Source organism: Desmodus rotundus, chromosome 1 (genome assembly GCF_022682495.2).
Source record: "Desmodus rotundus isolate HL8 chromosome 1, HLdesRot8A.1, whole genome shotgun sequence".
NCBI classification, from domain to species: Eukaryota; Metazoa; Chordata; class Mammalia; order Chiroptera; family Phyllostomidae; genus Desmodus; species Desmodus rotundus.
In genome coordinates this window covers 131,688,328-131,709,419 of record NC_071387.1, presented here as the reverse complement: position 1 = coordinate 131,709,419, position 21,092 = coordinate 131,688,328, and the positions used below count along the sequence as shown (strand labels likewise).

The 21,092-nt window shown below is 43.5% G+C and overlaps 1 protein-coding gene across 1 annotated transcript in view; it reads right to left on the bottom strand.

Moving 5' to 3' along the window:
• Positions 1-21,092, bottom strand: part of MEGF10 (multiple EGF like domains 10) — a 165,167-nt gene that overhangs the window by 59,307 nt on the left and 84,768 nt on the right. Inside the window, exon 6 of the mRNA XM_024571598.3 lies at positions 847-1,093. Within this exon, the coding sequence (XP_024427366.2) occupies positions 847-1,093 (247 nt within the window). The remainder of the gene's footprint in view (positions 1-846; positions 1,094-21,092) is intronic.

Here is a 21,092-nt window from a genome sequence, read left to right as displayed (position 1 = left end):
TGCATTAGCCTACGGCTGGGCGAAATCATCTAACACAATGAATATGCTATAGAGAATCAGATGTTTCTGAGAGGGGGTTGGGGAGCTGCGGCTCAGCGCTACTGCCCAGCATCACCAGGGAGCATTGTAGCACGTATCAGTAGTCTGAGATAAGGTCAAAATTCAAAATTTGAAGTACAGTTTCTCCTGAATGTGCATCACTTCACACCATCTTACAAGTTGAAAAGTCATCACATTGAAATATTGTTAAGTTGGGGACCATCTGTACAAGCAAACCAAAGAAGGCCCTTCCCACAAAAGAAAGTAGTGGGGGTCAGGTAGTTGCTTCTTCGTTCTCCAGAAGAAGTTGAATGATCCCTGTGCACATATCCTACACAGATGTGATGTACATACTTTATATTCACAAAGCAACATTCACATCTACGGGCATTATATAGCCCAGTTAACGTTTTATCCTGGGCTATCTCTAACATCTTCTCCCTTTCCTCTTTTCTAAGGCACTGAACCCATCCACAGAGAACAGAGCATGGACCATTAATGCCAGCAGTGTAAAAGGAATGGGGTTGTGGGAGAATCAAAGCGGAACTTCAAGTCTGCCCGGAACAACCCCCAAATATTGCCATCCAATACAACATCCTGCCAAAGCAAAGCCTGGAAGCTGGCCCTTAGCTGGGCTCTGATGTCCCAGGGTCAGACAGCAGGATCGCTTCAGCGATCATTGCTGACCTCCACGTCTGTGCCTGGACTCAGGCAGCAATGGAAACAGGAGCCCAGGAATAAGATGGCAGCAGCAGCGTGCGGAGGGGGGATGAGCTCTGCCGTGCTGCTCCGCAGTACGTCACTTACAAGGCTCCAGTGTATCCAGGTGGGCAGCGGCACTCCCCTGTGACGTGATCACAGGTGGCTCCATTCTGGCACTGGCATTTCTGGTGGCAGTCGTTACCGTAGGTGCCCTGCTCACACCGGTCCTCGCAGCGCCAGCCCCGGAAGCCTGCAGCGCAGTGGCAAGCCCCCGTGATGGGGTTGCACAGGGCCCTGTTTTTGCACTGGCAGCGGCTGCTGCAGTGAGGCCCCCAGTGATCGCCGTCGCAGGCTGAGGTTGGGGAAGAAAACGTGGCATCAGAGTGTGGGATGGGTAATGGCAAGCTCTTCAGAATCAGCCTTCCTCTCCCTCGGAGAAAATGGCTCGATGACCCCTTCATCACCATTCCTTACCCGAGCATCAGGACCCCAGCACCGAGCCAGGGCAGTGTCTCACACACTAGGGCTCAGCACTAGGCAAGCCACTTCCCGTCTCACCACTGCTTAAGCATGGCTACATTTTCCAGCCTCTGCCTGTTCCCTGCACCTGGAGTGTGGAGTCTGGTGTGGCTAGAGTGACTGGCCGAAGGGCGGCGCAGGGAGCGCCTGTAGGGGGAGACGGGGCTGGCTAGGCAGATGGGCACAGTCAGCTCTCGCAGGGGCTTTAATGCGCACTAAGAAGTTTGTACTGCACCTTTTGGACAAGGAGTTGATAGGTGATTTTAGACGAGGAGCACTGCAGATTTGTTTTGTGGTCAGGTCAGCTGGCTACAGCGTGAGGAAGGAGCTGACACTGAGAGAAGGGCAGTAAGCAGATCAGGAGCTCAGTGAGGGGCTGACCTCAGGCCCCGATCAGGAAGGCCCGGAGCAGACCCCCGGGGCAGAACTCCTCGGGAGTGCGCGGAACCTGCTGCAGGGCTGGGCTGAGCTCTCTCAAAGCGAACAGCTAGCTGGTCTGCTTTCCAGGTATCCATTAATTGGGAGGTAAGCAGAAAAGGCCGGGGAAAAAAGTGACTAAAATGTTTAAGTTCACTGACTTATTTGAAAAATGAGACAACCCTGACACAGAAAATGGATAGCAAATAAATAATAGGTCCACAAACCAAGTAAGACAAAGGCAGAAAACAGCACTTTAAAGACAGATCTAAAAGTGCAGTTTCAAAGGGAAGGAGGAGTGGCTGTAATTCACGTCAGTGAGTAGGGAAAGGGGAGCAAGGAAGGAGAGGAGAAACCCAGTCCCAAGCAGGCCAAAAATTATAAAGGGCGACAATAAGCAAAACCTACTTTTAATATGCATTGCCTGGCCAGCCGTGTATTTATTTATTTATTAGATGCTATAAAAATCACTAGGGAAGACGCACCCTACCTAGAGCTGTTAGGGTAAATTGCTTTTATGATTTTAAAAAAAGTGTTATTTCATAAAGATTTTGTAACTTAAACAGATCTGGAATAAACTATTAAAAAAACTAGGTATACAGCAAACATATTAGACATACAGGATTCCTCTTCCAATATGAGCACCTACCTTTCATTTCATAATATCGAAAGGTTTAAATGAATAATTCTGTTTTTAATCAGTGTGGCTTTTGTCTCATTAGTACTTTAATAAACATACTTTAACACAATTAAAAACAATGAGAGAAAATTATTGAACCTAAAGCAGATTAAGAAAGCAATTACCTAGAACTCGACAGTCTTCTTTCACAAAATAAGATTAGGAGGTAGTTTCAAGATGAGATTTAAGCCTAATTGTTACTCATAGGAGTTGTTTCTTTTATTGCCTATGGATACGGATAAAGAAATTTTTTCCCAATTTTAACTCTATCCATCTAGGATGTATTTTTTTTTAAATTTACCTCTTCTGTTCCTCTATATCCTCTCAGCTGTGCCAGCTAGGGAAGTAGCGAGCCTGTTTTCAAGGTCCACCAAAGTAAATTCCGTAGTCCTTTATAACTTGTTCCCTGGTTCATCAACCCTAAGAATATGGAAAAAGCTACATTCCACGTAAGCCGAACCTGGTATCCTCTAATTCGATCCTTTTTCGTCTTCGCCTCCTTACAGGATAGCTGGTTCATCACTGTTCTCCATACTGCATATAAGTGATCTCATTCCTGGGACGTGGTTGAGTCCCTGACCCTGCTCTTTGGTACACTAAATACTATAGCCCTGAAATTTTACTTATTTTTTAAGTTTATTCAACTTCACTCATTTTCTTCGCTAAACCCTCTTCAAAGTTTCCATATCCCTCTTAACTTCCAGGAGCCTCAGATATTAAATACCTATTCTTTTCCTTACATATAATGGAGCAATAATTGATTGACATAAAAAAAACAATTTACCATATGTTTTGGACTATAAGACGCACCAGACCATAAGACGCACCTAGGTTTTAGAGGAGGAAAATAGGAAAAAAAACCCTGCTCCACCGCTGCCCCCTCCCACGAGGCAGGTAAGCTACATTCGGACTATAAGATGCAGCCTCATTTTCCTCCCAAATTGGGTGGGTGAGTCTTATAGTCTGAAAAATACGGTAAGCTAATAAAATTATCTTGATAAGGGCATCAAGATCAAGTCAAAAGCATTCAAACATGACCAGCTATCCTTTTTCCCCCCTGCACAGCGTGGTAAGAGTGGGCCGGAGCCCACACATTTTACGGAATATGACAACAACAGGTGAGTGGGAGGAAGAGGTGCTGAGGGGACAGAACCGGTCCCTCTTCTCCTCTGACCCATTTCCACATCCCATTCAACGACCTCCTCCCAGCAGAGCAATCAGGCAGAGACCAGTTCTATTTTCTTGGGATTCAGTTAAAAAAACAAAAAGGAAAACCCTAAATGTATCTCATGATAGAAACAAGTTTATAGCAGGGATTGATAAGGATCAGCATCACAGAAAGGGTTTCAGCCTTTTAATGAAATCATGTTGGTGTAGTTAATGTCCTGGCTGTCACTAAGCACTGTGGTATGCTTTGAAGTAACAGTGTCTCCCCTTGGGGCTGTTTCTTTAAAAGGCCCCTGATACATGGGCCTCGAAACATGTTCACTGGGCACCAACACAGGCTACGCTGGGGGGGAATCCACACACAGAAGTTTACAGACGAACAGGCAGGAAGTAGAAGGAGTAGGACACAGAAGCCTGGCTTATAAATTTAGCATCACTGGGACTTCCCTTCCTTTCTTCAGTTGTCAAGTTTAACCACTACAACACACCCATTTTTCAACGTGTCCCAGTGAAATGCACAGTTCATTGCACGAAAGCCAGCTTTCTTCCCTGGCTATCACAAATACAAGCGTCTGTAGGCTGTCTAGACAAGAGGCGGAATGTGTTCCTATGTTTAGTGCCGAGCTAACCGATTATCCTGAATTTAAGTACTGTGTTTGGAAAGACAGTTTTGAGAGAATCTGAACTCAAATCATCTGACATCTTTTACTTAATACTTCACTCTGATCTCAAGGGGGGAGTGTTCCACTCCACAAGAAAAAGTGGCTCGTTGGTTTGCTCACACTGACCTTTTTTTTTTAATGTGGTTAACATTGAAATAGCTTGAATATCCTAATAGGAAAAGGTAAATGAACAAAATTTTGTTTCAGATTAAATTGAAAAAACCAAATGCAAGTCAGGGAGTGATGACTCATTTTCAGCTCTCACTGCATAACAGCCAGACATGGGCTGTCGGACGCAAGGTGCCCGGATTCCTGCAGGTGTTTCAGGAGACAGCGTAATGAGGGTCCCAGGCAGCATGGACAGCTTGCTCTGTTAGGCTCTCCTAATAAGCTGGAAATAAAAGGGATTTATACTACTGAGCAATATCAGAAGTACACAGCCCACGCTACAACCCTTGGGGACACCTGGTAGAGCACTGAACCCTCTCACCCCGGAGCCCTGATGACTGTAACTTCCGATGACACCAGGAACCACAGGTCGCACTCATGGGCTGGGTGTGGAAAGTCACTCAATTGATAACGCTTAAGTACCTGCCACGTGCCAGCCATGGTACCAGGCCTAGAGCTGAAAGAAGAGCAGAAGAGCGTGCTTCTAGAACCTTAGAGTTTAGTAGCAATGGCGACAAGTTACTAGGCCATAAAACAGCCTGGATAAACAGTAAGGTAAGGATATGGACTCCATACAACTGAAAATGCAGAAATGACAACTAGCATTGGCTGGTCAGGAAAGACTGCCCAGCTACAATGATGTCTCAGCTTGGACTTAAAAGCAGAGTGTGCCATGTTTAGGAAAAGGGTAGAGGATTTGTACATACAAAAAGGGGGGACTAGCAGGGGAGGGAGGCTGCAGGAGGTATTACATTCAGAGTGAGCGATATATGCAACCGCCAAAAGGCTTTTAAATAGCAGCCTATGAATGCTTTCTTGGACTTCCATGCTGTCGTGTCATGGCCATTATCATCTCTCTTAGCCCCATGCACAGCATAGAAAAGAAGTAGAGATGGAGAGATACTAGACACGTCCTCTCCTTCCATGTGTCCTCTCCAGTCTTTTAAACTCAGCCCAGCAGCCTCTGTTTTTCAGGTGCATTTCTCAGACCCAATCTGAGATGCTCTCTGAAAACAGCATCGTATATATTCTCTGACACCCACTTATATCTCTTCATACCCCTCAAATAAGACTGAATTTCACAGATGTTTAGACACATTGACCCCCTTTCTTGATCTTGGCAGTTGGCAACAGAAGGTTCCGTGCCACCGTGGCCCAGGAGTCACCTGGCTGACCGTAGTGGTCGGGAGCCATCTGACCGCAGGGACACCGAACTGTGGAAAACTGCGCACCCTGAGTCAGGAAGCAGGGTAATAATAATGATGAGACTGACACAGTGGTGACGATAACCTCTCCCTCCTCGTGAAAACCAGCACTCTTAAGCACTACTATGGGCGAACGGATTGCCACATCCATTTCAGAGATGAGTCTGGAAAAGTGTATCGAAAGCTCTTCACTCACAAATTCCTCTTTTGGGATTTTCCCAAAAGAAATAAATTTATGTGTGTAAATACAATAATAATGTACAATAATTAACTAATTACTAACACTTACCATGCACTCATAGCCACCGTTCTGAAGCACTTGAGATAGAGGAACTCCCACAGGGACCCTGTGAGGTATTGTTCCTTCCGTTTTGTAGATTGAAAAACTGATCTGGGTGACTTGCTTGAAGTTGCACAGTGGGCAGGCAGGGAGGCACAAGGCCTCCTGTCTTGAGAGTCTGTATTCTAAACCACTGTGCAGGGGCGGGCAAAAGTAGGTTTACAGTTGTGAGTATGCAAAACACGGAGTTTTATTCTTGTATTATTATTTAATTAATGACTGTATTATGTATTTGTATTATTTCCATACAAACAACTGTGAACCTACTTTTGTCCACCCATGTATTTAATATTTTACTCCCTCCAAAGCTATAAGGATGTTTATCCAGGCACTGTTTATAATAACAAAAACATTTTTAAGCAACCTAATTTTCTAGTAATAGAAAACTATTCATTTGGAATAGTCATATAATGGATACTATGTATCAATTAAAAGTGATATTTTAGAAGAATATTTAGTGAACTTGAAAGATATTAGCAATATCATAATTATAAAAAGTAGATTAAAAATGATATGTACCACATGATTCAATTTTAGCATTATATTAGAATGAGCCAGATGAAACCATCATTAATTTAACTGTCATTAACATTAATTTTAACTGTCATTAATAATTTAGGTCAAAAATGCCAGATATCAGCACTTATATACGGTTGAATCTAATAGCTGGGGAGGGAGGGGAAAGAAGGTTTAATGAGAAAGATGGAGACAGAGAGACAGATGTTGAAAAGCTCCATTGTCAAGTGGTTCCGTGGGGTGTCTCTGGGTCTTAAGAGTATTTCTGAATTTCTGATTTTTTTGTATTCACGGACTAACTAGATGTTCTACATTTTCTACAATCCACATGCGTCCTTTTGGCACTATGAGAAAAGCAAGCAAAAATTAGGTTTAAGTGGCTTGATATGCTGAGCATTTACATTGTGCAAGGTCTGTGCTCCATGCTTTGCAGACCCCTTTCCAGTCAGTCCTCACAGCAGTTACAACAAGGTGGGCGTCATCATCACATTTAGCATCCAGAGGATATTCAAGATGAGAACATTTTGGTAAAATGTCTCAAGACACTCATCTAGTATGTGGCGGCATCAATATTCAAATCTAAGACTTTCCGCAAACAAAAGTCCAAGTACTTTTCAGGAGACCACTCTGCTGCTGAAATAGTAAAATTATGTATTTTGGTTAAACATAATATCCCACAGTTGTTTTTCATGTAATATGATCTATTAAGGCAGAACAACAACTAAGGCCTTTCATGACCAAGCCTGTGGGGTCAGCCAATGACTCAATATTTAGGGGCGATGAAAGGAGGAAATCATCTCAGTAGTAGGAACACACGGAATTTCTCAGAAAGAAAAAAAATTGAGGAGATGGACGGATAAATCTGAAGAGCTTTTGTAAGCTGAAAATGATTGTACGCAAACAAAAAAGCCAACAAGCTCACTGTGAAAACAGTACTGATGTCATCAGCTTTGGGAGTACACAGATCTGAAAACGAGGCCCAGTATCACCGGGCACATGGCTAGGGGAAGATGTATTTGGTGAATGGATGAGTGTGCTTGTGAATGTAGGGCACCGCGACTCTCACAGCACGGAAGCCTGTAAAACCACCATAACAATTCTAGGCACATTCTCCTCTCCGGACGCACTTCAACCCTCAGCCTGATTTTCCCTTCGGGGGACGGGGAGAGAGAGAAGGGGCTGTAAGACAGGCTGCGTTTCACACATCGTCAGCTTTATGCAGCTATTTTACTTAAACCTCACAATAACACTCGATGTTATCGGGTATAATTATTCCTGTATTTCATGTGCAGAATGGAGTCATGATAATATGCCCAACGTCACCCCGTGCTCACGGCGCAAAAGCGAGGGAGAGACCCCCATTTACCACAGCCTCCAAAGCTGCGACCTTCCCCCACCACACAGACCGACCCCAGCGAGGGGTGCTTGTCAGTTACGAAACTAGTAGCAGCGCATATTAACTGCTTCTGCCTGGTTTCCAGAGGAGAACATTCTAGGACAAAAGTCTCCCATGTGTTTGGGAAAGAATACTTGTTTGCCCCAAATGACAGTTCCCAGGCTTCATTAGTAGCAGGTTCATCAGAATGGTGTTGGTAAGGAATGTCCCAACATGTCCACAGCCACACGGAGTATTAACAAAAACAAGGCATTAGGAAACATCTCTGAACAAAAGGAAGGCAGGTTAGTAAATATCTTGCCTTTGTGTAGACAAAGAATAAGGAAAGGAGCACAGTTAGCCCTTCCTAGTGTGGTTCAGTGGATTGAGTACTGGTCTGCGAACCAAAGAGTCACTGGTTTGATTCCCAATCAAGGCACATGCCTGGGTTATGGGCCAGGTCCCCAGTGGGGGAGCACATGAGAGGCAACCACACATTGATGTTTCTCTCCTTCTCTGTCTAGGTCCCTTCCCCTCTAAAAATAAATAAATAAAATCTTTAAAAAAAATAAGAATGCCTATTAAAAAAAAAAAAAAAAAGGAAAGGAGCACAGTTAGAGATAAACAGAAAGGCCAAACTGAGAGATGCTGGGGAGAAGAAACAAGGGCATGTTAATACATTGTTTTATTCAAAGAACTCTAGTAAAAAAAAAAAAAAAAGGGAAGGGAGAGGATGAAGTCATTTTCTCTTGAGAAAGGAGTAATGGAGTCATGTTTACCACCAAGTTCACCTTGTTACAAAATTCATCACCAGCTGGCTCAAGGAGGAAGTACCATGATCTAGCATCAGACACACCTGGACTCTAGCCGGGCCACCCTCACTTCATAGTCACAGAACCTGGCGCAAGTGCCCGATCTTTGCTCTACTTCATTCTTTTTTTTGTAAAACAGTAAACATACTAATTACACAAAAAGTACTTGTTGTGTATGACACAGCACAGACCTAACAGGAGCAGAAATTTTATTCCACGGTTGGCACATCGGAACACCCACCCCAGGAAAAAGGAAACACAAGGAAAACATCCTTCAGCTGTATATGCAGCTGGAGTAACAGGCCTGTCGGTGGTTTGTGTTGTTTGTCTCGCATGAATCATTCATGCCAAAAAGGACAACTTGTTTCTCACAATGTGAATTTCAAAAACAAATTCTCCAGTAACTCCATGAAGTAAATACAATCCCTCGTATCAGCCGTCTCATCGTGTTCACAAAGCCAGCGGGACAAGACTCAGGCCTGCAATGAAACCCTGCATTTTCCATCATGGCCTTAACTGCCATTCAAACTGGACTTAATAATGTCCCACTTGCTGAAGACTAACGTGTCCAGAGGCAGAGGCGATGGGGCCCAGAAATGGAAAAGGAGAAACTGACAAACACACACATGAACTTCTTAGTCATCCCCCCTTAGCATAAAAAATAGACGGTCATTAATAAAATCTGGATAATCTTGCCATTTTAGTAGGCACCAATGACTTAATTTTGCCTCAGGTAATCTGGGTCCACTAAGACCACAGAGTGGCCGGCCCTAGAACATGTTTTGAAATATAAGATGCTTTTTAAAGCATCTTATAATTGGTTCTGACTTACAGAGAACAACGAAAGGGCCCAATTCTGTGTACTTGTGTGAGGTCTAAACAAACTCTAGATGAACAAGCAGCCCAGCTTTTACTGTTTTTGTTGTTGTTTGGTTTTGTTTCTGTTTTTTTTTTTCTTTCCTTCTGTATTGATTTAATACCTCTGGGGTCTAAGAAATCAAACTGTAGAACCAGAGACGAGGTTTGAGACCTTGTGGATACATCTCTACCAGGTACAGCAGAGTAATGTACTGAATCTTGGAACTCAAGTTCCTCGTAGGAAAAGTGATATCAGCCAATAACACATAACTTACCCTCACCAGGGTTGCCGTCTGAAGCAAGGAAGACTATAAGTGCTCTTAACATACAAATGTCAAGTGTCTATTAGGACACATCAGTCAGCTGTGCTAACTTGAAAACATATCTGTACATGGAATCTTGCCATGATGTTCTCCGTTGACTTTAAACGTAGCAAAGTTTGTGACTCTGAGAGAAATTAATAGGGAAGAAAATCCAACCCTTCATATTCTAATACATGGACAAAGCACAAATAAATCACTTTTAAGAAAATATCTCCCCAGAGTGAGTGTCTTTTAGAAGAGACAAAAATAATTTTCTGTGGTCTCAAAGGACAGAAAAGCACAGCTCTTCCTGAAATACGCACCCTTTCTTCCGAAGCCAGGTTCCCTCAGGGGCTTTTATCTCCCTGTGACTTGGTTCCCCGTGCTGTGGGCTACCCAGGCTACGCTGTCTCATTCCCTTTGTTAACGTAGAAGAAAAGATCCTCATTCAAAACATCAAGTGCTTTAAAAATAAAACAACTCTGTAAAGCTTCTACATCCATGAAGAAGAACAATAAAAATGTATTTTCCAGATCCTCTGAAAGCACTAAAACCTCACGTCCTTCACATGTCAAAAACCCCGCTGGAGAGCTGACACAGTGCCAGCAGTCCCTGCGGAAAACCACCCAGTGCTGTTCAGATTAATATTATTCCGTGGCTGGGGGAGGACCTATCTTCTTCTTTTAAAAAATGGTAGCTAAATAAATTTTCAAAGCAACACTGCCAGGTTATAAATTCAGTGTATGCTTATCTCAAATTATAGGCCAGCATGACATGTTTATTCCTTAATGTGACTAAATGTAAATGCTGATGTCTCCCTACGAGAGCATAGCAACGACCCTCTTCATAGTGCGGCGGATCTCAAGGATATATACACTGCAGGCTGGGATTACGTAAGGGATTTCAGGGGGTCACATTGATTCATTGAAATCAAAAGAGTAACAACCTCAGGAGCCATCCCAGGATGTCTTGCTTTTTAAAGTTTTGCCACATTTTCATTTTTGCTCATTTATTCTTTTATTACAAATGTATTAAGCATCTTCTCCTTATGGAGCACTTGCTCCTTGCTCCTGCCTGAGACATGCGCTATAGCTGAAGTATCTGTAAGGAGAGACTGGCCCACGGTGACGTTTATCACAAAAGATCGTGTAAGTGTTGCGTGCACAGGATGCTGGGGGAACACAGAGGGCTCTGCACATTGTCGCTGTGGGCAGAGGGAGAGTCGGCTTCCAGAGGAGGCGGGCGTGGGATGAGCGCTGAAGGCTAAGCACTGAGAACCACCACTGTGAAAGTACTTAGCACCTTCTTTCTGGATGTAAGAGACCAGAGGGCAGAGGTCTGAAATGTTTTGTTGAAAATCCCAGAGTAAGATGCCCGTCCTCAAACCCTCAATGTTAACTGGATGGTCTGAGAAATTTAGTATCGTCTCCCTGAGAAAACCATTTTAACTGCAGAGACTACAAGTAACACTTAAACAAAGGCCCATGAACCCACAATCTAGAATTAACCTGTTGTAATTGAACATCCCATCACATCTGCTTCATCATTTGATGCAAGAAATAACATGACAGGTGAAGTTAAAGTCTCCTCGGTCTCCATCAGCTAGTTCCCAGTTCCTCCCTCCTCCTTCCCCAGAGGGAGCCCCTGTCACAGTTTTAACATGACCCTTCTAGGCTGTGTGTGTGTCTAGAAACATACTATGTTATTGTATATATTTGTTAGTTTATGTAAAATGTATATGGCACTGTGCATATGTCACTTGCTTTTTTACCCAATATTATGATATTGAGATCTCCTAATATTGATACATCTGGTAATATAGTGTAACACTTACACAGTAGTTTATAGGAATTAATGGCTATGCACATTCCACCAGATTAACAGCCTCCAATAAACTGATCTTTTCCCATATTCGTGACCACTTTGTTTTTTCTAAATTTTCACCATTAAGAGATGGAAAGAATATATCATCTAGTATATATGTATGCAAGGGTTTCTCTAAGGTAAATAGATAAATTATAAAGAAGTAGAAATTAATGAATCGCATGGTGTTTACAAATTAAAACTTTATTCTAGAGATAGCCAAATTGCTCTCTAAAATTGCTCTGCCAATTTACCCTCATGAAAGAGGTATATGGAAGCTTCCTTTCACATGCTTGTCAACACTTGATATTGTCACACTTCTTATCTTTTGTCAGCCTGATGGCAGAAATGACATCTTGTTCCCTTTTTATGCATTTCACTGGTTTTTACAAAGATAATCATATTCTCATATGCTTATTAGTCAGTTAGGTTTTCTTGTCTCTGAATTACTTTATTGTATCCTTAGCCTGTTCTAAAGCTGGAGGTTTTTTATTTTTGATTTGTGGAAGTTATTTACATCCTTTGTATACTAATCATTTGTTTTATACATTGCAAAAATTTTTTCCCACTCTCTTGCTTCTCATTTTGCTTTCCTTGTGGTATGTTCTGTCTTAAAGAATTTTTTATCTTCAATATGTTCTATCAAATGCAAAAAAATTTCATTAAAATTTAAACTTTCTTTGGAAGTTACTTTGCTACTTCTATAGAACAGTAGTGAGTAGTAAAAACATTAGGTTTTCACAAAATTTTAAGTTGATACCACTCACTTACGGTCCAAGGGCAAGGATCTTGTAACCTCTACTGGTTTCTCTATTGGAATAGTTTTCATTGCTTTATTGCTTTCTAACCCTTACTAGTTTTATACATGTCAACCATGATTAATTTGCCGCAGCACACAGATACAAGTGTTCAAAGTTGAAAACATCAACAAGGTTTTCAATGAATTAAAAGATATAGTGACCAAAAAAGGAAAAATTGTGGTTAGGGTTTTTTTTTTCTTATTATTCTCACGGAAGTATGTTCATGTCAAGTATTAAAAAAATTATTTGACACAATCACAAACAATAAAAAACCAGATGTAGTCATGAAAGGAGCGTACGTTACGTGCATTGAGTCAGCTCTGAATCCCGGAGACCCAGGAAGGAGTGACGTCAGCAACATCCTGTCCTCAGCAGCCCCTCTCAGCTCCTGCAGACTCTTGCCTGCGGCTGTTTCACGGAGTCAACCCACCTCACAGTTGGTCTTCCTTTTCCCCTGCTGCCATCCATTTTCCCAGCATCACTGCCTTTTCCAAAGAACCCTGCCTTTTCCTGATGTGCCTGAGGTAGGACCGCTTCAGTTTTGTCACTGTGGCCTCCATCCAGCAAAGATTCTGGCTTAATGTACTCTAGGACCCACTTGTTCACCATTCTGGTGGTCCAGGGTACCCACGGAGCTCTCCTCCAGCATATTTCAAATGAACCGGCTTACATAATAAACCAGAACACTTAATTCCAGCCAATTAACAACAGAACCCCATAAGAGGAGAGGTGTGCATCTCTGCTAAAATCGGGCATCAGCCTATCCCATTTTACAGGTACAGTAACACGTGAGGCTACAGGACACCCTAATACATACGGTATCATTATTTCCCTCTAAGCAGATGGCCAGGAAGCACATTATTGCCTCCCTCAGAAAACGGCTGATAATATGATTTGGAATAATCTATAGTTTGAATTTCTTGGCTGTATTTCTTACTGTCCATACACCATGTTGGTAGAAGTTCATAGCTAAGTTCCATACTGTCGTACCAAATGTCTGCCTTGAGAAGTAATATGTGAAAGTTGAGATAGCCCATTGTTAAACACTCTCCTTCAAATAAGGGCTGACTTTAAACACCGTTCATGGTCACGAGGCCACCCTTTCAGGAGTCACTCCCCCACTGGGGTTAGAACCTTGATGCTTATAGTACAACCTTCTCCTGCTGAGGGTGCGGAGCTCCCACATCCACCTCTTCCTCGCCATTCATGGAAACACACCTGGTGCATCTCTCCTGTCATCTACAGTGTCAGGGCAGCAGCCAGAGGATGGGCTAGGAAGGGATTTTCTGCTAAGTCACCAGTCATGAGTAAGCCCTCAAGATACAAAGGCACGGTGAACCTTGAAGCCAAACGGGCCTGAGCTCCCCTAACGCCACTGGAGGGAAGACTTTCTCTAGAAGACCTCTGATCACTTCTCCACTTCTCCGAATACTTTGCTTGTACAGGTGTGCATGCACTTCCAGTTCCTCCGTTACACTGAGAGTAGGCAAACAAAGTCTTAGTCACTTCCCATATGTCACCTTTATATCATTCCTGCTCCTGGAATGATTATGTCTGTATTCCTTCCTTCCACAAATATGTATTGAGCACCACTGTGTACCCAGCACTGTGCTGGACCTTAGGTGGATAAATGAGGTAAGAAGCAGTGAATAAAACAAACAAAACCCATGTTTTCATTGGGCTTGCATTCTGGAGGGGGAGACAGACAAAAAAATAATTTCAAATAGTGCCATTAAAAAAAGCTAAAAAGGAGATGTGACGGAGAGTAATGGGGGAACACTCTTTGTATGTGGAGGTCAGGGAAAGCCTCTCACGGCGGTGGCACTTGAGATGAGACCTAATTGACCTAAAGAAGTCAGTCATGTGAAGATCCAGGGAGAAGAGTTTTCCATGCAGAGCAGCCCCCACGTGCAGAGGCAGAGACGCAACTAGTGTGCTCCAAGAAAGGAAGGCAGAGGCCGAGCAGTGTGATACCCAGAGAAGCAGTGGGGTGACAAGGGTTCAGGGAAATAGTGTGGGACAGATCCAATGGGGCTTAGTGGATCGAGGTCAAGGCTATACTACAGTTTACTCCTAACTATAATGGGAAATACTGGGGAGTTTTGAGAAGGGGAGCAACGTCCTCTGAAGTACAATTTTACAGGTTGCCTGGTCTCATGAGAGAAAACTGACTCTGGTGGGGCCCAAGTACATACAGCAACAAGGAGATTATTGTCACCACCAATTAGAAGAGCAGTTCCACTTCTGGGTATTTATCTGAAGAAACACGAAACACTAAATCAACAAGACATATACATCCATATGTTCATTGCAGTATTATTTACAATAGCCAAGATACAGAAGCAACCTAAGGGTCCATCATCCATACATGAGCGAATAAAGAACTGGTGCATGTATACAGTGGAATACGGCTTAGCCTAAGAAAGAAAGAGAAAGAGAGAAAAAGAGAGAAATCAATCAATCAATCGATCTTGCCATCTGCAATAACATGAATAGACCTGGACGATATTGTGATCAGAGAAATAAGTCAGAGAAAGACAAATGTCACGTGATTTCACTTCTACGTGAAAACTAAAAACCAAAATAAATGAACAAGCAGATCAGAAATAGACTCACAGATACAGAGAACATTTTGACAGTTGCCAGCTGGGAGGGGAGCTGGAGGAGATGGGTGGAAAACCCGAAGGGACTAAGGAGTACAGACTGGTAGTGACAGGGCAGTTGTGAGGATTAAACTACAGCACACGGAATACAGTCAATAATATTGTAAAACCTACGTATGGTATCAGATGGGTACTAAATTTATCGGGGTGGTCACTTGTAAGTCAGGCAAATATCTAATCACTAAGTTGTACACCTGAACCTATGTACTTTTGTACATCAACTGTAATTGAAAAAATATTTCAAATGAATAAATATATTTTGTTACTAAAAAATTAGAATATCTAGAACTTCCAAATTAATCAAAATATAGTAGATATTTTAAATTGCTCTCTGTGAGAACAAAAAGGAAGGACACAAATCTTAAGAAAAACTAATTTTTCCTCTAAAAGAAAAGATGGCAGCTTGGGTTTGGCAGCAATAGAGACAGTGAGAAAAGGTTAGATTTCATGGCATTTTGAGGTTGAATAGATTTTCTGAGAAATAAATGTGGAAGATATTACACAAAGCAAACAAAATCAATACATGATGTGCAGTGGAGCTAAACAACACGGCAGCCCGGCCTGGTCTCCACACCCAGGGCAAGTGAGCTGGCTGCACGAGTCACGTAAACCGTGGCGTTCTCAGCACGCCCGGAGCGACGGGGACCGGACACTAACTCGTCTGGTAGGGAGGACACCATGCTCAGAGGCTGGAAAGCTCACAGAAGGGTCTGCACCAGGGCTGTCTGGGGAGTCCTGACAAGTTACTCTGGGCAGAGAGAGCCTCGCGCTGACAAAGGGTGTCGCCTGCAGGACGAAGCTGGAGGGGCACATAGGGCCGCCCCACCCACTGTCCAGGCTAAGGACTAGACTGATGTGGAGAAGCCTGGTGCAAGCCTGTTTGTCACACAGGACCGTGCAAGTACCGCTTACTCAGCCGTTAGAATGCTGCCAGTGCTGAGCAACGAACGGGTATTGCGGCATCTAATCCTCACAAGCAAATGAAGTAGGTACTCTGTTCCTCTGTGACGCAAGAGGAGAGTGCGGCACTTCAGTTCCAACACGGGGGTTGGAAGAAGCAGGGAGGAGGCTCGCTGCCCCTCCAGAGAGTAACCAAGAACAGCCCAGATGTCAGACTCCTTCAGAAAGTCAAAATCAGCAGTTTCTGTTTGTAACCTCTATCAACATATTTGGGCAGTCCATCAGTGAAATTGCTTTGGGGCAGTCCTGCTCAACCATTCTGAACTCAGTCCTTCCCACCCATCGTCAGTGCCCTGCCCCCATGCCAGTGAACCCAAATGATCTACTCGTATGCTCGCTGCTCCATCAACCTGACTTCTAAAGTACTCCTGACAGGGAGACGGGCCTGTTAATGACTTGCCTCCGGGCTGGGCTCAGTGCCTTCTCTCCCCAGACAACATCGATCGGACTATTGTGTCCAGTCCACAGACCTTTACAACAAATCTTGCTGGGGAATAAGTCAGCTTTTTGTGCCTTACAGTTTCTGGCTTGCAATATCCTTGAGATGAATTCCCCAATTGGAATATCCTGCAGGCAAAGTCTCATTACTTACTCAGTGCTTCACAGCGGGCTCGCTTTGTGGATAAGCTTATCGGTGTTCTAACCCAGGACTGAAAATGTGTGAGCTAGGGTTGCCTCCTAGGCGCATCGTCACTACTTCCAAGTACATTTAACCAGAAATGCTACTGGTGACCAACAGCTCCGGTTCAGATCTTCTAAACCACAGTGAATTTCCCCTGTTGCCTCTATTTGGTCCTGATGTCAAAAGCCTGGGGACCAAGCGTCGCAGAACATTTTGCTGCCTGCTGTTGATTTAGGACTTTCCCATGAGTTTCGGATGTGCCCTGTGGCCAGAGGAGAAATAAACTTCTCCACAGATGTTTAGAAAATCCTAAATAGGATTATACAGTTTGAGAGAATAAATGTGTTATTGCTACTCATAGAAAAGCTTTAAAGGGTTTCCTTTAAACACAAAGAAAGGTCTCAGGGATTGCATACATGTGCTTATTGGAGTAAATCACTCATAGAATCATAGACTTGAAAGGGATCATAAATATAATCTGGCCCAACATTTTTAGGAAATTAAAAATTACAAATGAGGCCAACCAAACTGGTGTCATTTGAAATTCCTCACCTGTAATGTTCGTGTGCCCTCAATGTCTCTCAAGAAACTTGTTTCGGGATTTGCCTGGTGTTTCCATGCCCTGCCTCCCACTGTCCTTCCTCTCGGGGCCCCTCGTCACTGTCACTAAGCCTCTGACCCGACTTCAGGAGGCACAGACCGTAGTGGTTAAAGTTCTGGCTTTGACTGAGGTGTGAGCCTGTTTCTGCCCTTTACTAGATGTATAAACTTAGGTAAGTTGTTTAATTTTTCTGCACCATTGTTCACTCATCTATTAAATAGAAATAAGAATTGTAACTGTTTCACTGTTGTGAGCATTGAATGCCATTCTTGAAAAGCCCTTATAATGATGCTTAGCACATACCCAGTGCTCAGGGAAGGAGAACTATCCGTCGTCATCATCGTCAGCGTGACCCCACTTCTGCTCCCCTTAGTATCAGCAGATTACCTCTCCTCCGAGTTCACCGAGAGAAGAAAGGTCATCAAATGTGAGCCCGCTCGCCCACGAGCACCCCTGACACTACACACCTGTGGACACCCCTGCCCGCCACTCTTTCCTCCTCGTTCTGTTGGGAGTGGGAAGCACTTCTTCCTGCTAATCAGTTCCTGGGATCCCAGCCGTCCCCCAACTGTCTTCTCAGAAGCCTTGTTCCCACAATGAAATGAGCTTCTCTCTCACCTGAATCTCCAGCCTCTCTTTTTCTTTCACCTTCTCTCAGCCTCTAAGTCTTTCTCACCTCGAAACATAAACAAAAGCAAACAAAAGCAAACAAACACAAAACTTCCCTTGAGCCTGCATTTGCCTTTTTCCTAATTCCCTCTTTGCTGCTCCTTGTTGGAGTGTCAGCTACGTTTCAGGAAGGGCAGTGTATACTCCATCGTCTTCGTTTCATCCCCCCTCGCCCCACAGCCATACATCAGGTCCTTCTTGCCCTAGCCCACCCAGGAACCCTCGCACTACCTTACCTAACTCCATTTTATGCTTCCTCAAGCCACGGCTGTGGCTGCGGCTGCTCTGTCTCACGACGAGACACTCACCTGCTGCCTGCTCTTCTCGAAGCATGAGCTCTGTTCCATGTTTGTTTCCTGCCCCAGCACCCAGTACAGTGCCTTGCACACGGTGATCTTTCAGTGGACGTTTGCGTCATGAATACACAAATGACCTTCTCAGAATCACACAGAATCATATGGTTCATTTAATCTAATTCAATGGAACAAACCTGTACTATGCTCGACCAGGTACCAGGCACAGTGGAGGCTAAAGAGATTAATAGCACACAGCCCTGGCCTTCAGGAGTGGTTTGTTGTCAGTGAGGGAGGAAGGGGGTAGAGGATTGATGATGGGACAGAGAGACGGATGGGGGAGGGGGATAATCAGAGAGCAGGAAAGAGAGGAGCAAAGAGAGAGATGGAGGTAAGACAGATTGATGTCATATAGGCTGGGCCATACCTTAGGGTCCCAATAAAAGTAAAATATGTGTGTGCCTTTTTAAAATAATCATTTAATCAAATCTAAAAAGAAGCAATATGTCCAAGTCTAGTCAAATAAATCTTGACTTCACTCCAGGGGAACAAACTTGGTACAGTTCTCCGACGCACTGGTTGTTCACACAGAGAACACACTGAGACCCAGGAACACTGACTGTGTATCACAGGTGGGAACCTTCCCTCTGCTGACAAGGTGAACAGATTAAATCTCCAAGGGACGCCTTTCTCAACCTGTACATGTGAAGGTATCTGTTCGTTCCTTCATCTCCCAAGTATATTAGGAAGAAAAAAATACAGAGAGATGGTTCCATGTGGCAGTTACCAATGTATTGCCAACTGGTCATTTTAACTGTCCATGTAAATAAAAGCCCTCACTCTTCTAGATGAAATGATCAATCCTGACGACCCAGAGGAAGCTGGGGTGCCACTACCCAGCGGGAGGAAGGAAAACAATGCCTGAAAACCAAGGGACTCTGGGGGCACCTCTTCGTACCTCCATGCCCACTAGTAAAGGGTAATAGAAAACATCAACAATTTTTTAAAAAGGTAGGACGACGGAGAACTCAGGTCCTTCGGGAATGAAGCTTTAGTCACTCAGTGGCGTAAAGAGCCCCGAGCAGGTGGGGTGTGGGCTGTGAAGGGGCACAAACGCCCTGCTGCGTGGAGGAAGGAAGCCACGCGACTAGCGCAGCCTCGTGGCTAATGACACAAAAGGGGCCTACAGTAGGGCTTTCACACTTGCTACCGGCTTGATATATGGGTGTGTTCATTTATCGGTGCTACTTTCTTTTTTCCTCTTTCCGTTTTTATTTCATTTTATAAACAAGTTGTTGGGCATTAACTTTAGTATCTAGATAACAATATTCAGTGGAGCTACGACTGAATTTGAGAAAATTTTAATTTAACCAGCAGCGGATACACAACTGTTGGGACTTGATCTCGTCATTTGAGGAATAGTGTGAGAAGGTCTTTACTTAGAACACAGGTAGCTGCATCTTATTAGATGGAAATGTAGAGTTGTTTTGTTGATCGATAAGAATTCAAGTGTGTGTAGAAATGTGCATAGAGGAGCTGTGTAACCAGAGGCATGGATTGCAACAGTTATTACTTTATTGCTGCTCAGTGCTAAATTCATTCTTCATTGGCTGCTCTGCAAAAATGGATATGGGCCCTTTAAATACTTTTCCTTTTCCAGCTGGCCAAATGTTAAGCATTTTCTTTAGAGGGCACTGGAGAGACATTCCAGGAGGAGAGTTTTCTGTGGTGGACCTACTGTGCTAGCCCAACTGACTCCTGAGGTTCACGTGGCTTCGCCAGCACCCGATCCTACCCTGTGAGCACCGTGGATGGAGTGGCTTCTCCAGCACCAGACTCTGTGGCACCTACAGCTTTCACAGTGCTGGGTTTCTGCAAAAGAGGCTCTAGCTTCCTGCAGCAGCTTCTCTAGCATCCAGCTCCTGCCAAACACTGTGGCTAACAGTCCCCATCAGCCAGCAACTTCCCTGAGCATCCGCCTGGGACTATTTTGTAGCTGAGAGCTTCTGGTAAGACACCTCTCCATTAAGAGCTTTCCCAATTGTCCTATAAGGTAGATTTCTAGCAAATTCCAGAGGGCAAATTTCTAGTGAGTTCAGTAATGCACTAAGGTCAGTTTCTCAGTTTGACAAGCCAATGGTAAGATGTTAACAAGGGGAAGAAGTGGATGCAAGTATATGGGAACTCTCTACCATGTCTGCAACTTTTCTGTAAATTTAAAGTTGTTCCAAAATAAACACTTCACTCAAAAAAATTTTTGTGGTTTCTGTCTCCTGATTGGACACTGACTGATATAAGGAACCACTCTCATTATCAATGCAATCATTTTATGGATCTAATATGTATTATCAAATATATTTATAAGACTAACCAGAAAAATAAGATCTTTGAAAATGAGGCCGTTGTAGCTCTGCTACTCAGTAGATTACTAGAACATGCATTTCATTTCAAGAATTATCTGGCCAAGAGTAAATAAATTCTACCACCCCACATGTGTGATAGTAGAGTAACCGCCACAGATAAAACCCAGGCAATTGAGACCGAGTTCTGCGGCTCAGAAGAGCATTTTCTTATGCGCTTTGAAAAGGTGCCAGAGAAGCTTTTCTCTGAACATCTTTGAAGATGTCAGATATCCGTCCATGTTTATTTATGCTTTTGTTCATTATTAATAAGCCAAACCATGAGTTGTAGAGAATAAACTAAAAGTTGTGTCAATATCAACTTCCAGGATTGAAAGAACACATGTTCTCAGACTTCTAGAGGCTTCCTTCAAAAATGAGTCAACTCCAAAAAAGTAAAGCAGTTTATTTTTGAGAAGGCCTAACCTGAAAATAAAGCACCCGTGTATTTTAGAGATGGC